At 42.8% G+C, this 12004-nt stretch overlaps 1 protein-coding gene across 1 annotated transcript in view; it reads left to right on the top strand.

Moving 5' to 3' along the window:
• SMC1B (structural maintenance of chromosomes 1B) overlaps positions 1-11801 on the top strand; it is a 77750-nt gene extending 65949 nt beyond the window's left edge. The window contains 4 exon segments of the mRNA XM_067531031.1: positions 1520-1671; positions 1908-1977; positions 10750-10860; positions 11194-11801. Coding sequence (XP_067387132.1) covers positions 1520-1671; positions 1908-1977; positions 10750-10860; positions 11194-11304 — 444 coding nt within the window. The 3' untranslated portion in view covers positions 11305-11801.
• Positions 11802-12004: the final 203 nt, after the last annotated feature.

Raw genomic sequence — 12004 nt, 5'->3', positions numbered from 1 at the left:
CTGGAGCTAACAGGCAGTAATTTGAAATGTGTTGGTCCAACAGTGTTGGAAGTGGATGTACTGCTCTGCTGCCACCAACCACCTGCCTGTTTTGATGTTTGCTGGGGCATAGATAAATGCTTTGACATTTGTTAGTGGGCTGTGAACTAAGGTGTGGACCCTACTTAGACTCAGGTGTATATGATTCATTACTAACTATTGGAGAGCTGCCTCATTGTTAAAGGCATTGTGACAGTTTCAGCATTCATTCAATTAAAGAACTGCGGATGGCTTGATCCACTTCAGTATCTCTGTGTATCTAGTTCATTTTGAATCTTTCCAAAGTATTTTTGCCTCAGGTGACATTTGTGCACCTGAATACATAACGCTTCTTAGAATTTTCCCCTCAATACGCTGTGTTGTCAAAAGTGTTTTAGAACCTTTAGGGACTGCTTTCCCCACGTGCACATAGAGATGTGTTGGAGTGTGCTCTGTGAGCTCTCCTCCATTAATCCTACCAGCATGACTGAGCAAACAGAGAATCCATGTGTTTCACTCCTCAGTATGAGTTGTACCTGGCCTCCTTACAGCCAGTGAGAGGGATTTCCCGTCAGCAGAGAGCAAAGAAAACTTCCTGCAGGCTTCTAACAAGGCAAAGATGCATCAGGAGCACAGCACCTACAATCTTACACCAGAAATTTCTTTAGATGAAAGTACATAACTTTTTTCTTCTAATAGAGCTACAACATTAAGGGGAGCCCTATAGTCTGTACAACTACTCACAAATTATTTTTACTAACATAAGGATACAGTCTGTTTTATCTGATTCCCAAGAAGTTCAAGGAATTGTTAAAAGGGACATCTCATTCTAGTATTTATTTTGCTATCTGTTGTCTTATGCTGAGTAGGAAAGGTTAGCCCAGTCTGTTCCATTTAATTGCTAGAATCAGTATTGTGCCATATCATCTATTTATTGAACATTCATTCTTTAGAATTATGTCATCTTTGAAGGAACATTTCTCTCTGTATATGCTTTGTATACCAGAGGTCATATCCACAAGACACCTTGCTTATGGTAGTATCCCTCTCCTGATGTTAAGAAGAATACAATCAATTCTCATTTGGCCCCAAATTTAGATTTGATTAATCAAACTTTCACAAAAACTAATAGCAATATGAAAATTACTTCATTAATTTTATTGTCTAAGTATAATGAAATAAAAAACTAAACAGGTAGTGAAAAGTAAATTGAGATTTTTTTAATTGCATGTTTAATAATCAGAAGTGGTACTGGTAACAAAGATACGCAACTGTGTTGAAAAATGACTAAGATGACAGTTTCCCTTAAATGGTGGTTCTTTCACTATAATGTCTGTCATATCTCAAAGGTTTCACAAGATATATATTTTTAGAACCACATTTTTAGCAATATTTCTCTTAAATACAAATTCACAGTTATTCACTACAAAATCAGCCAAAATATCAAATTTAAACTTTAAGTTTCAGCATTAACTAAATATTGGGGCATGTGTGTTTTCAGGCATTTCTCAGTCCTGAGAACCCTGAGGAACCTTATCTAGAAGGCATTAGCTATAACTGTGTGGCTCCTGGAAAACGTTTTATGCCAATGGACAGCTTGTCAGGAGGTGAAAAATCTGTGGCAGCACTGGCTCTTGTATTTGCCATACACAGGTAATACAGTGAAATAAATTTTATGATAACATTATACTAACCTTTGAGCATCAATGGTGTGGAGACAAATGTTGTATAGTATTTTCAGAAGGCAGTTTGTTTATGTATTAAAATGTATTTTACATTCTTATTCTGTTCTCGATATTACTATTTCTTGGTCAGAATTTTATGGTACAAGCTAAAACCCAAAAATATTAGTATACTATATAAAAGGGATTTTTTTTTTTTTTTTTAAGTTTCCGCCCTGCTCCTTTCTTTATTTTGGATGAAGTGGATGCTGCACTGGATAACACAAACATTGGCAAAGTAAGTTATTCCTTCTGTTCTCTGAAATTAATTTATAGATAATCTAACGACATAGTGGTATCCTTTTGCAAAAGGAGGGTTGTTTAATTTAGGGTGGCTGAGATAAAGAGAGACGTTCCATTATGCTGTATTGGCATATGTCAAAACAGACTGCATGAGGGACAGATTTAAGGATTTTTTGAATAATGGTCCCTATGTGTAATTCCACATGTGGGTATGCAAGTGCACCGTGGGCCTGTCTGGAAATGTTTAGTAAGCAGTACCATTGGTCTGCACATGCACACAGGTGTGTTAGAGTTAAGGTTGTTGTAACAGGGCACCTCCTCCTGGTCACTCTGGGTGTTAGCTTGAGACCAACGTCAGCATCTGCCATTTGCATGTCATCACTCAATCTCCGGTCTGCAGCTCTTCTTGCTCCGGGACCCTCAGTGTCTTCTTTGTGACTCAGCCCTTTGGCTCGGTTTCTAGGGTAAAAGGTTCAACAGGACCTATTTGCAGCTCTGTGTTTGGGCTCAGTTCTCACAGTTCAACAGGACCTATCCCAGTAGCCTGGTTGGTGTCTCTCTGTAGCCATCCCTGTGCTTTCTCTGGTATCTGTCTCTTTAGACCTCTGACCCCAGTTCTCCAGCTGGATCAATCTCAGTTCAGCTCCCTTCCAGGATAACACAATTTCCAATGCAGTGCCTTTCTTCTTTGAGTGCTTGCTCATGTTGATTCCAAGTAGGTGTGCGTGCATGGTCGGTTGGAAATTTTTCCCCCAGAGTACCCATATGGTCGGCTGTGGAGCCCCCTGGAGTCATGCCTCCATGGCGCTCTATATAGGTCTCTGCTGACCTTTCCCACCTCAGTTCCTTCTCATCACCCATGACGGTCGCTGGAACAACTGGTTTCTCTTGATTTGCAAGTGATTCCCCCTCTTATCGCTTCTCTGTTTAAGAACCTGTAAATAGTTAAATAGTTAAGTTTTAATTGTTGTTAGTGTAGTTAGGATGGTGTTCCTGATTAATGGTTGGTTCTAATTCTGCCCGCCCCGTCCCAGGGTTGGGGCATGCCTGGCTTCAAGTTGTGCGGGTCCTGCAAGAAGCCTGTGCCCAGGGACAACCTGCCCTCTTCCTGCCTTAAGTGTCTGGAAGAGTTGCACTTGTGGGAGTGGTGCAAGATCTGTCGGAGCTTCTGTCCAAGGACCCAGAAGGAGAGGAGACAAAGACTTAAATTCCTAATGATGAAAGAGGCTCTTCGCCCTTTGGACACTTCTGGGGAGCAAGGTGCCAGTAAATAGGCCTTGGTGCAGAGTGCTCCGGCATTGATGAGAAAAGGGCCACGTACTAAGGATTCTGCTAAGGAGATGTGGCACCGACATACCTTCCTGGCACCGAAGGCCGCGGCACATGGGACTGAGTGGCACCGTTCCCATTCCCTGATGCCGCACAAGAAAAAGAGGTACTGTTGACTCCGTCCCCGAGGGAGATTTTGAGGAGGATTTGCAACTCCCCTCCACTCCCAAGACCTTTTAGATAGCGAGGGAGCTGATTGAAGAAACAGTCCTGCCAGCCCACCTGAGGCGAAAGCGAATGCAAGCTCCAGCACTGAAGAAGATCCGGTGCCATCAAAAGGCAAACCGGTGCTGATGGCAAGGTCCTGCTCCCCTCGGCACTGGTCCCTGGCACCGTGCTGCCGTGGTCTCCATGCAGCGAAAGGTTCTCCTTGGACTCTGAGGAGTCGTCAGTGGTATCCAGGAGAAGCCGGTGCCGGAGTAGACTGAGACTAGAAGGGCTGCCTTCCCCCTCGGTGCAGTGGCTGCGCCAATGGCAGGTGCCACCACAATAGCCATTTTGGACCCCCTGGGCATACCACCAAGCCCAAGAGTCCCACTCAGGCAGGTCATATTTCTTGGCCTCGAGATCCAGACCTCGGCCTTCTCATTCAGCAAGCACCCCACCGGACATCAGAGATGCCTTGGAGCTGGGCACCAAGTTGGACATACCCCAGGAGCCTGGTACCGCAGGAAGCAAGATGATGGCACCGCGCAACCTGGCTGGCACTGAGGGGCAGGAGACATCAGTGCCTGTGAGGGAGTCCTCATCCTCATCCCCAGATGAAGCTGTAGCGTTAACTACCATCGCGGCCATCCCAGATGACAGCGGGGCACATCAGGAGCTGCTGCGCAGGGTAGCTCAAAATATGGGCCTTCAAGCAGAGGAGGTGATGGAGGACACTGACCCTATGGTCGACATAGTGGTTCCAGAAGGTCCTTCAGGGTCACCCAGCCACTCATTAAGACCATCAGGGAAACCACAAAGACTTTATGGCAGATCCTGGCCTCTCTAAGACCCCTACTGCCAAGAGGGTGGAGAGAAAATACTTTCTGCCATCTAAGGGGCATGAACATTTTTATTCCCACCCCACACCAGGGTCGTTGGTGGTAGCTACCGCCAATGAAAAAGAGCAGCAAGGGCCCACGCTGAAGGCCAAAGATACCAAAAAATTGGAGCTCTTTGGGCAGAAGGTGTACTCCACTGGGGGGCTCCAGCTTAGGATCGTGAACCAACACATGATCCTAAGTAGTATAAACGAAGTCTTAGTCATAGCCTTACAGCTCTTAGCTCTCTAGCATTGGCTAGTTCTCCACCCCTCCACTCAAGAGTTGAGGAACTGGAAACCTCTCTCAACCAGGTCATCAGGGAAGGGTGTGAGTATATTAATCCAAAGCATACAGTATAAATATATATAGCATGTGTATTTAAAATAAGACAGTAATCCTACCCATTATCCATTTGATTATTCATTTTCTTTTAATCAGTCTTTTGTCTATCATTTCATGTTATCTTAATAAAAGCTTATAAAATTATCCAGATTCAGTTATCAGTGTTAGCATTCCTGTTGTGCACCCTGGGGTTCCCTGTAAAAACTCCTTCTGGAGCCTGATTCTGGGACTAGAACCTCATTATCTTCTGATCAGATCAATTGGTGAGCCTGTAACCCCATTCAAATTACTAAACACCCAGAAATCAAGCAACATTATGATATGAGATTAATCTGTGAATTGTTGACACTGATCTGTTTTAGCCATGCATGCTTAATCTCTTAACCCACTGTGGGGAATAGAAAGGCATGTTTTAAGGTATTGAGCACTAAGTAATTTTATCTGCAAAATTATTACCAATAACTATTTTATTCTTTTAAAAAAAAAAGGGGGGGGGGGGAATAAAATTAAAACAAAGCAGTGGTTACTTCAGATAATCTTTTCTGTATATCTCTCTGTGGAGAGTTTTCAACAAAGATTACATCTTAAAAGTTGGTCCTTTGATGCACTCTTTTCTAGGTAGATAAAACCAAATTATATTATTGTCAAAATTAGTAGCGAGTCCCATCTTAAGGTATCATAGATAAGTAAAATATGATGATCAAAGGATGAGCAAAGGAATTTTGTTTACGAGTTGGTGAATCCTGTTTAGTTTATCATGGCTAACAAAAACAGCTTATAAATGGCAGAGGTAAGTGATCGTCACTAATCCCTGTGAAACTCCATGTCTCCAATAATGCTGACGTTTTGGTGATGTCATGTTGCAGAAACAAGACTGAACTGGAATGTTGCTATTTCTCGATGTTATTGCTTTTTTGTACTTCTTAGCTGTCTTGTTGATGCTGTTTTCCTGCTTGTAGAGATCAGATGACTGCTGAGAGTGTAAGTGTGTGCAAGAGTGCAGAGGTTTTAGGAGAAAGAGTATAAGTGTGTGTGTTTTTCAGTTCAGAGGAATTTATACTCTTCTCTTTCCATAGTGTCACTAAAGATGGAAGACACATCTCAGGAGTTTGGCTGGATTCAGATATCAGCTGCAGTCACCTTTCATTGGCTCAACACCTTCATGGGGGGATAGTCTTTGTAGCTTCTTCAGCTCATGAATGTTCAATCTGCTAATGCATGTGAAGCAGGGTTGTAGTTGTTCAACTTTATGGATAGATTGCTTTTGTCTTTGTAGTGGGAAACTCTCAGAACATATTTAAAGATAAGAGTTTTAATTCTTTGATTCAGTTCATTTTTGACATCGTTTTAGTTCCATCAGGGTTAACAGAAGTTGAAATTCTGTTTCAAATAAGTCCAGACAGTCCTGTTTTCTTTATCAGTCTTTCAGCTTTTAAAATAATTTTTAAACTTAAATGATCCTGAAAGAAAGTGTATTGAAACTTAAATGGTCATCAGAGAAGATACTGCCTTTTCACCTTACCAATCCTTGGAGGGTTTTTTCTGGTCTTTCTATGTTTGGCAAGGAATTACTTAAGTTTTGCCAGATAACTGTTTAATTCCCCAATTAATATAAATATTTGTGTATTCAAAAGGCTTCTTACATTAATAACCAGTTAAATTATTAAATGATTTCTTCTCACTGCTTGTGGTCTAGGAGGCAGCTTCAGTGTTTGTGCTGCCTTCTTCAGCTTCAATCTGTAAATAATTTTAAAAATCTTTATATTTTTATAGTTAGGAGATAGCTTTAAGTCTTGGGTTCTCTATTTTTGGATCAACCCCTCCAGTGGGGGAACTGTTGCTGTACCCTCCCTTCTCTTCCCCCATCTGCCTCCCAAAAAGACCAACTGGCCTTCCAACAGTTGCAGAAGAGTATGTCAAGGATCCCTGGCTTCCTGGGTTGCATAAAGTGCCATAAATACTTCCTGATCACAGATTTCAGTGACACGTTTGTTTTGTCAGGGGGAAGCTTAGTGCACCTGGAAGGGACTTATCTGCATGTTGTTCCAAGTAGAACAAAGCAGTTTTTGGCTACAAAAGTTCTTCTTGGGGAGCGGCACCATGTCAACCCCTCCACTCAGGGTGACTGGGCTGTTGGGGATCATCCCCCAGCTCTGGGGATTGTCTAAGCCAACCAGGGGGTCCCAATATGGGCTTCCCCTGTGACACCGGCCCCTTCTCTCTGGACAGAGACCGGGGTGGCGTAGGCAAGGCCAACAAGGTCCGTGCTGCATGGAATGCCTCCAGCATTGGCAGGTACAGAGATGCCCTCCCACTCCAGGATTCAGGGGTGGCTCTCTGGTTGGAGACATAGGCTCTGGCAGTAGCGAGTGAGTCTCCACTGTCTGGCCCCGGTCTGGTCCCATGCTCAACCCCGCTTTCTTGGACTTTACGAGGGAGTGGCCTTGCTCTGCGCGCTTTTTCTTCCTCAACAGAAAGGAAGTCTGGTGCTGAGGCGGGGCCGGTGCTGATGGCGTGCTCTGCACCAATGCCATGCTCAGTACAGAGGTAGAACAGGTTGGTTCAGAGGCCGGTCTGAGTGATACCACCATTAGTAAGGCTTTCAAGTGGATCTCTTTGACTTTTTTAGTTCAAAGTCTGAAAGCCTTACAAATCTTGCATTTGTCCTTACGGTGAGCTTCCCCCAGGCACTTCAGGCAACTGTCATGGGAGTCACTCAGTGGAAAGGCCTTCCCACAGGAGGCACAAGGTTTGAAGCCCGGTGACCGGGGAATGCCCCGCTCCCAGGAAAGTCTGACTAACTACTGCTATTAACATTTAAGGACTAATCTACCTAACAAACAAACAACAAACAATTAAGGAGAACGAAAGGGATTGAGAACACTTGTGATGCAAGTTGTAGCAGTTCTACCAACCGTCACAGGCGGAAGGAAGGAACTGAGGGGGCATAGGGCTGGCAGAACCTCATATACCGCAGCATGTGCCCGGGGCCCCAGGAGGCATTAGATCCAGCCTTATGGGTACTGCTAAAAGGAAAAAAGTTCTGGTAACCGTGCACAGAGGTGCACACACACCTAGAATGGAATGGACATGAGCAACACATCTCAAAGAACAACTGTTACAAGTAACTCTTTCCTGAGGGCATGCACTGAGTGGTTATGAGATCCCACAATGGCAGTATTGGGGCTCAGAAGATCCAGAAGACTACATCCAGTATACCTGCCTTATGAGACAAGAGGCCCATGATGATCCAGGGTTCCCAGAGAACAGGAGTAGCTTCCTTAAGAGGTATTCAGCAGCATGAAGAAGAGGAGCAACAGGAACAGAAGGATGCTGTGCCAGTGATTTAGTCCACTTTTTCTCCAGACAAGGCAGTGATTCCAGCATTCCCACTACTTCCTGATGATCTGAAGGCCCTTCGAGGACTGACTTAAGAGGGTGTCAGTGTCAGTTCAGATTCCCCTGGAAGAGGTCTAGAAAGCATCAAACAAACTACTGGATATCTTGCATAGCTTGGGTCTGAGTAGAGGAGTACTTATTAATGCAGTCATCCTCCAACTCTTCAAAGCTTTTTTACAGATACCTGACATGGTCCCACCTGTATCCAGGCAGTCTGAAAAGAGGTATTTCGTACCTGCAAAAGTGTCAAAGTACCTATTCTCTTACCTGTCTCCCAATTCATTGATAGTGTAAGAAGCCACCAGCATAGAAACAGACAAGCCAGGTCTACACTGCATTAGAAGAAAGCAAAGAGATTTGACCTCTTTGGGGGAGAGACATATTCCTTTACTTCCCTGAAGTTTCAAGTGTTAAACTGCCAAGCTGTGGTGGAAAGTATGATTTTAATATCTATGACAAATTGGCCAGCTTTGCTGATAAGGCACCTTAGGACATTAGAAACCAGTTCCAGGCCTTGACTGACAAAGGAAGACTGCTAATGAGATCAGCAATTCAGACTACCTTAGATAGGGCAGACCCAGTGGTGAGGTCCATGGCGACTGCTGTTGTGATCATACATTCATTGTGGTTTTCCTTGGGAATCCTGAAGGAGGTTCAAAGTATGGTGAAAGACCTTCTGTTTGAGTGTGACTCTGTTTAGCCCAAAGACAGATGAGTTTCGCCACTGGTTGAAAGACTCACAAGCCACGCTTTGATTGCTGGATATTTACAGATCATCCGTTGAGAGAGAATCCAGTAAGCCACAGTTCAGATGACCAGTCCCTCTGGCTTTTTATAAGCAGCAATGGCAGTACAAATTTCCACATAAGCATTTAAAAGATCTATAAAAAGGGTGCACAGGGAAAATCATCTTTTTCCAACCACCACCACCTTCAAAACCTGGTTTTGACAGGACCTTTGAGAGCCATGCACTAGCTGTCTTTCCAGATCAACACAGCCCTTCAAGTTTTTCCCCTTCTGTTGGAGGCTGACTTTCCCACTGCCTAGCTGCCTGAACAAAAATCATGACTGCCAGATGGGTACTAGAGTTTGTTTTCCTCCAGGTACACCATCCAGTTCTCTTCACTCCTCATCTCCTACTCTCTTCCCTTTCTTCTTTTGGGGATATCTCTCATGAGAGGATCTTCTGCAAGATATAGAGTCACTCCTCAGAGTGGAGGCAATAGAACTAGTACCTCTAGCAACAAGAGCGGGTTCTACTCAAGGGATTTCTTTGTCCCCAAGACGGGGCCAGAGACCTATTCTGGATCTCATGGAACTGAGTAAGTTAATCCTCCGCTTAAATTTCAGCGTGGTGACCGTATTGTCAATTGCAGCTCCGCGTTTCCCACAATTCCAATATGTATGCACTTATTGCCCTCTTGTGTGCAGTCTGTGAAGACATTTCAAAGCTGTAGCACAGCTAAACTCCCTTCTTTGGATTGCCACCAGCAGCCGTAAAGTGCAGTTCACTTTACTCACCACATTTCTTTTAAAGCCTTTATTTTTATTCATTTTTTGGGCAGTAGGGAGCAGTTTTCCTTTATTCTTCCTTCCTTTCCTCTCCTGTACTGGGTATTGAGCAGTGTGGTGGTCTCAGAACCTCCCTGCCAAACTTCTGTTCCCCATCTCCCCACGTCAGAGCAGCTGCACAAACACTGAGCCTAATCCAAGATGTGTTCTATCTGTGAGGCAGCTTTTACCGGCTCTTTGGAGCGTAAACTGTGCCCTGCCTGTACTTAGCTAGTTGACTGGTTGCATTGCTAGAGCACAGGGCTTTGAGTTGGATCGGCATGTTGAGTCCCCTACTGCCCCCCAAAACCATGACTCCAACACAGAAAAAGCCCAAGCAGGAGCACCCGAGCAGTGTGGAGACTGACTCTAAGGGTGAGGAGGTGTTCCTCTGGCCAGCCTAGGGGGTAAGTCCCAGGGCAGAATAGGATCAGAAACAGAAAAACTGTATGGGGTCCCTTCTCCATCCAGCAAGTCCTGTAATAGGTCCTAAGTTCCTATGGGAGAGAAGCAGGGCACTTATCTAACTCTTTCTTCCCAGTTCAAATCATGGAACTCTGGCAGTGAGACACTATCCTCCAGGCAGGGGGAGTAGAACCCTGAAGTGAGAGAGGACATAATCAGAGGGCTCCAGGCTCTGCATAAAGGATGCCCAAAAAGACCACACCTTAGCTGCAGCTAGGCAGCAAAGCCTGCAGAGCAGACCAAAATGACCACAAAAAACAAACAAAAAACAAACAAAACAAAAAAAACCCCCAAAAGAGTAAAAAGGGGAAGAAGAAAAATACAAAAAACATGAGGTATTCATCGTCTGACTCAGACATCCTCCTCTACTGAGGAAGGGGAGCTTTTAGATTCTGATCAGGACATGAAAGTATGCAAAAACATTCCCTTTCCCCATTTTTTTTTTTTTTTTTTAAGCGTATGGGATCATTCTGGGAACCTACCTGGTACAGTGTCTTTCTTGGCCAGTTATATTCATCCTTTTACCCTGCCCATTGAAAAAATAAATTCTGCCCACTGAATAATTCATTCCTTTTCCCATTGTTCCCTAATTATATTTTGATTTAAATCTGACAGAACACACTTAAGCTGAAATCTGTGGCTTTTCTCTAAAGGTATCAAGCTTCATCAGACAGCAGGCACAGGAACAGTTCCAGATGATAGTTATTTCTCTAAAGGAGGAGTTTTATTCCAGAGCAGATGCATTAATTGGAGTCTGTCCAGAGGTACAAATAATTTTAGTTATTTTCTTTTGTCTTTATTTCAATCAAATTAACTTAGCATTTAAGCTACTATTTAAAAAATTCCAGCTAGCGCCCATTACTATTTCATTAGAAGTGACTCCCTTAGTTGCTAAAGCATATTTTTAATGAACATTATCTCCAGCTGAGTGGTTAAAACGCATGTTTGCTATTCAGCAACAGTCATTGGTGTTTAATAGCATTCAAGAACAAGCTATGTCTAGTTAAGTGGTCCTTCTGGTAACTGCAGCATCTTATAGGTAATGCTTATTTTTAATATATATGCTTGTAAACTGATTTGACTCTTCCTCGTTTCAGCAAGATGATTACATGTTTAGTCAGGTACTGACTCTGGATCTCACTGTGTATCCAGACATTGATGACAGTGAACAAAAAGAGAAGCAAAGATACAGTTCCACGTTGGAATAAAACTGAATAATAAAATTGCGATTTCTACAGTCACCTTTATGACAAGTTTGTAAGCCTTTTTGAATATTTCTTTTAAATATGTTCTTATAAAGAAGTTAAAAAAATTAGCTTCATAACCACAAGGCCATTTCTTAGAATTTGGAGACGAACAAGTGATTGTATTAACTGATATAGCTTTTGTTTAGGGTTTTATGGAGTATAAACAGCCTGCTGTTGTGTTACAAATTCAAAATAACCTTTTGAAAGACATTACTGAAATTTGTTAAATTCTAGTGATGAGTGCCTACTCTTTATATTCTTGTTGGTAACATTCAAATGTGAATTATTAGATGGGTCACATTCATTTAAAAAATGATGAATGATGAGTAATTGAATATAGATGTTCCAGTTTGCCATGTTAATCTAAATGCATATGACTGCTGTCAAAAAAAACCCTCATCTGTTAAAGGTAAATTTTCAATGTTAAAATATTGAGAATTAAAATGTTGGAGAAAAAACTTTAAATTTACAGCATTTTTTACTTTATATCAGGAAGGTTCTCACCCCCAAGTTTCAGATGTGTTTAGGTTAAATATAAAGATATAAGTTCTAGTAGCTTACTTTGTTTTAAACTATATATAGAAGGGCTACCATTAGGGACGGAGGCATTATTTTCTAACACTTGTAAAAGACCAATTCTCTTGAATCTGAATCCAGAACT

The sequence above is a fragment of the Emydura macquarii genome, unplaced genomic scaffold, assembly GCF_026122565.2.
Source record: "Emydura macquarii macquarii isolate MOO-44397 ecotype Brisbane River unplaced genomic scaffold, CSIRO-AGI_Emac_v2 contig_3122, whole genome shotgun sequence".
NCBI classification, from domain to species: domain Eukaryota; kingdom Metazoa; phylum Chordata; order Testudines; family Chelidae; genus Emydura; species Emydura macquarii.
Note: the sequence above shows the minus strand (reverse complement) of the source record. Positions and strands in the feature narration are given on the sequence as shown.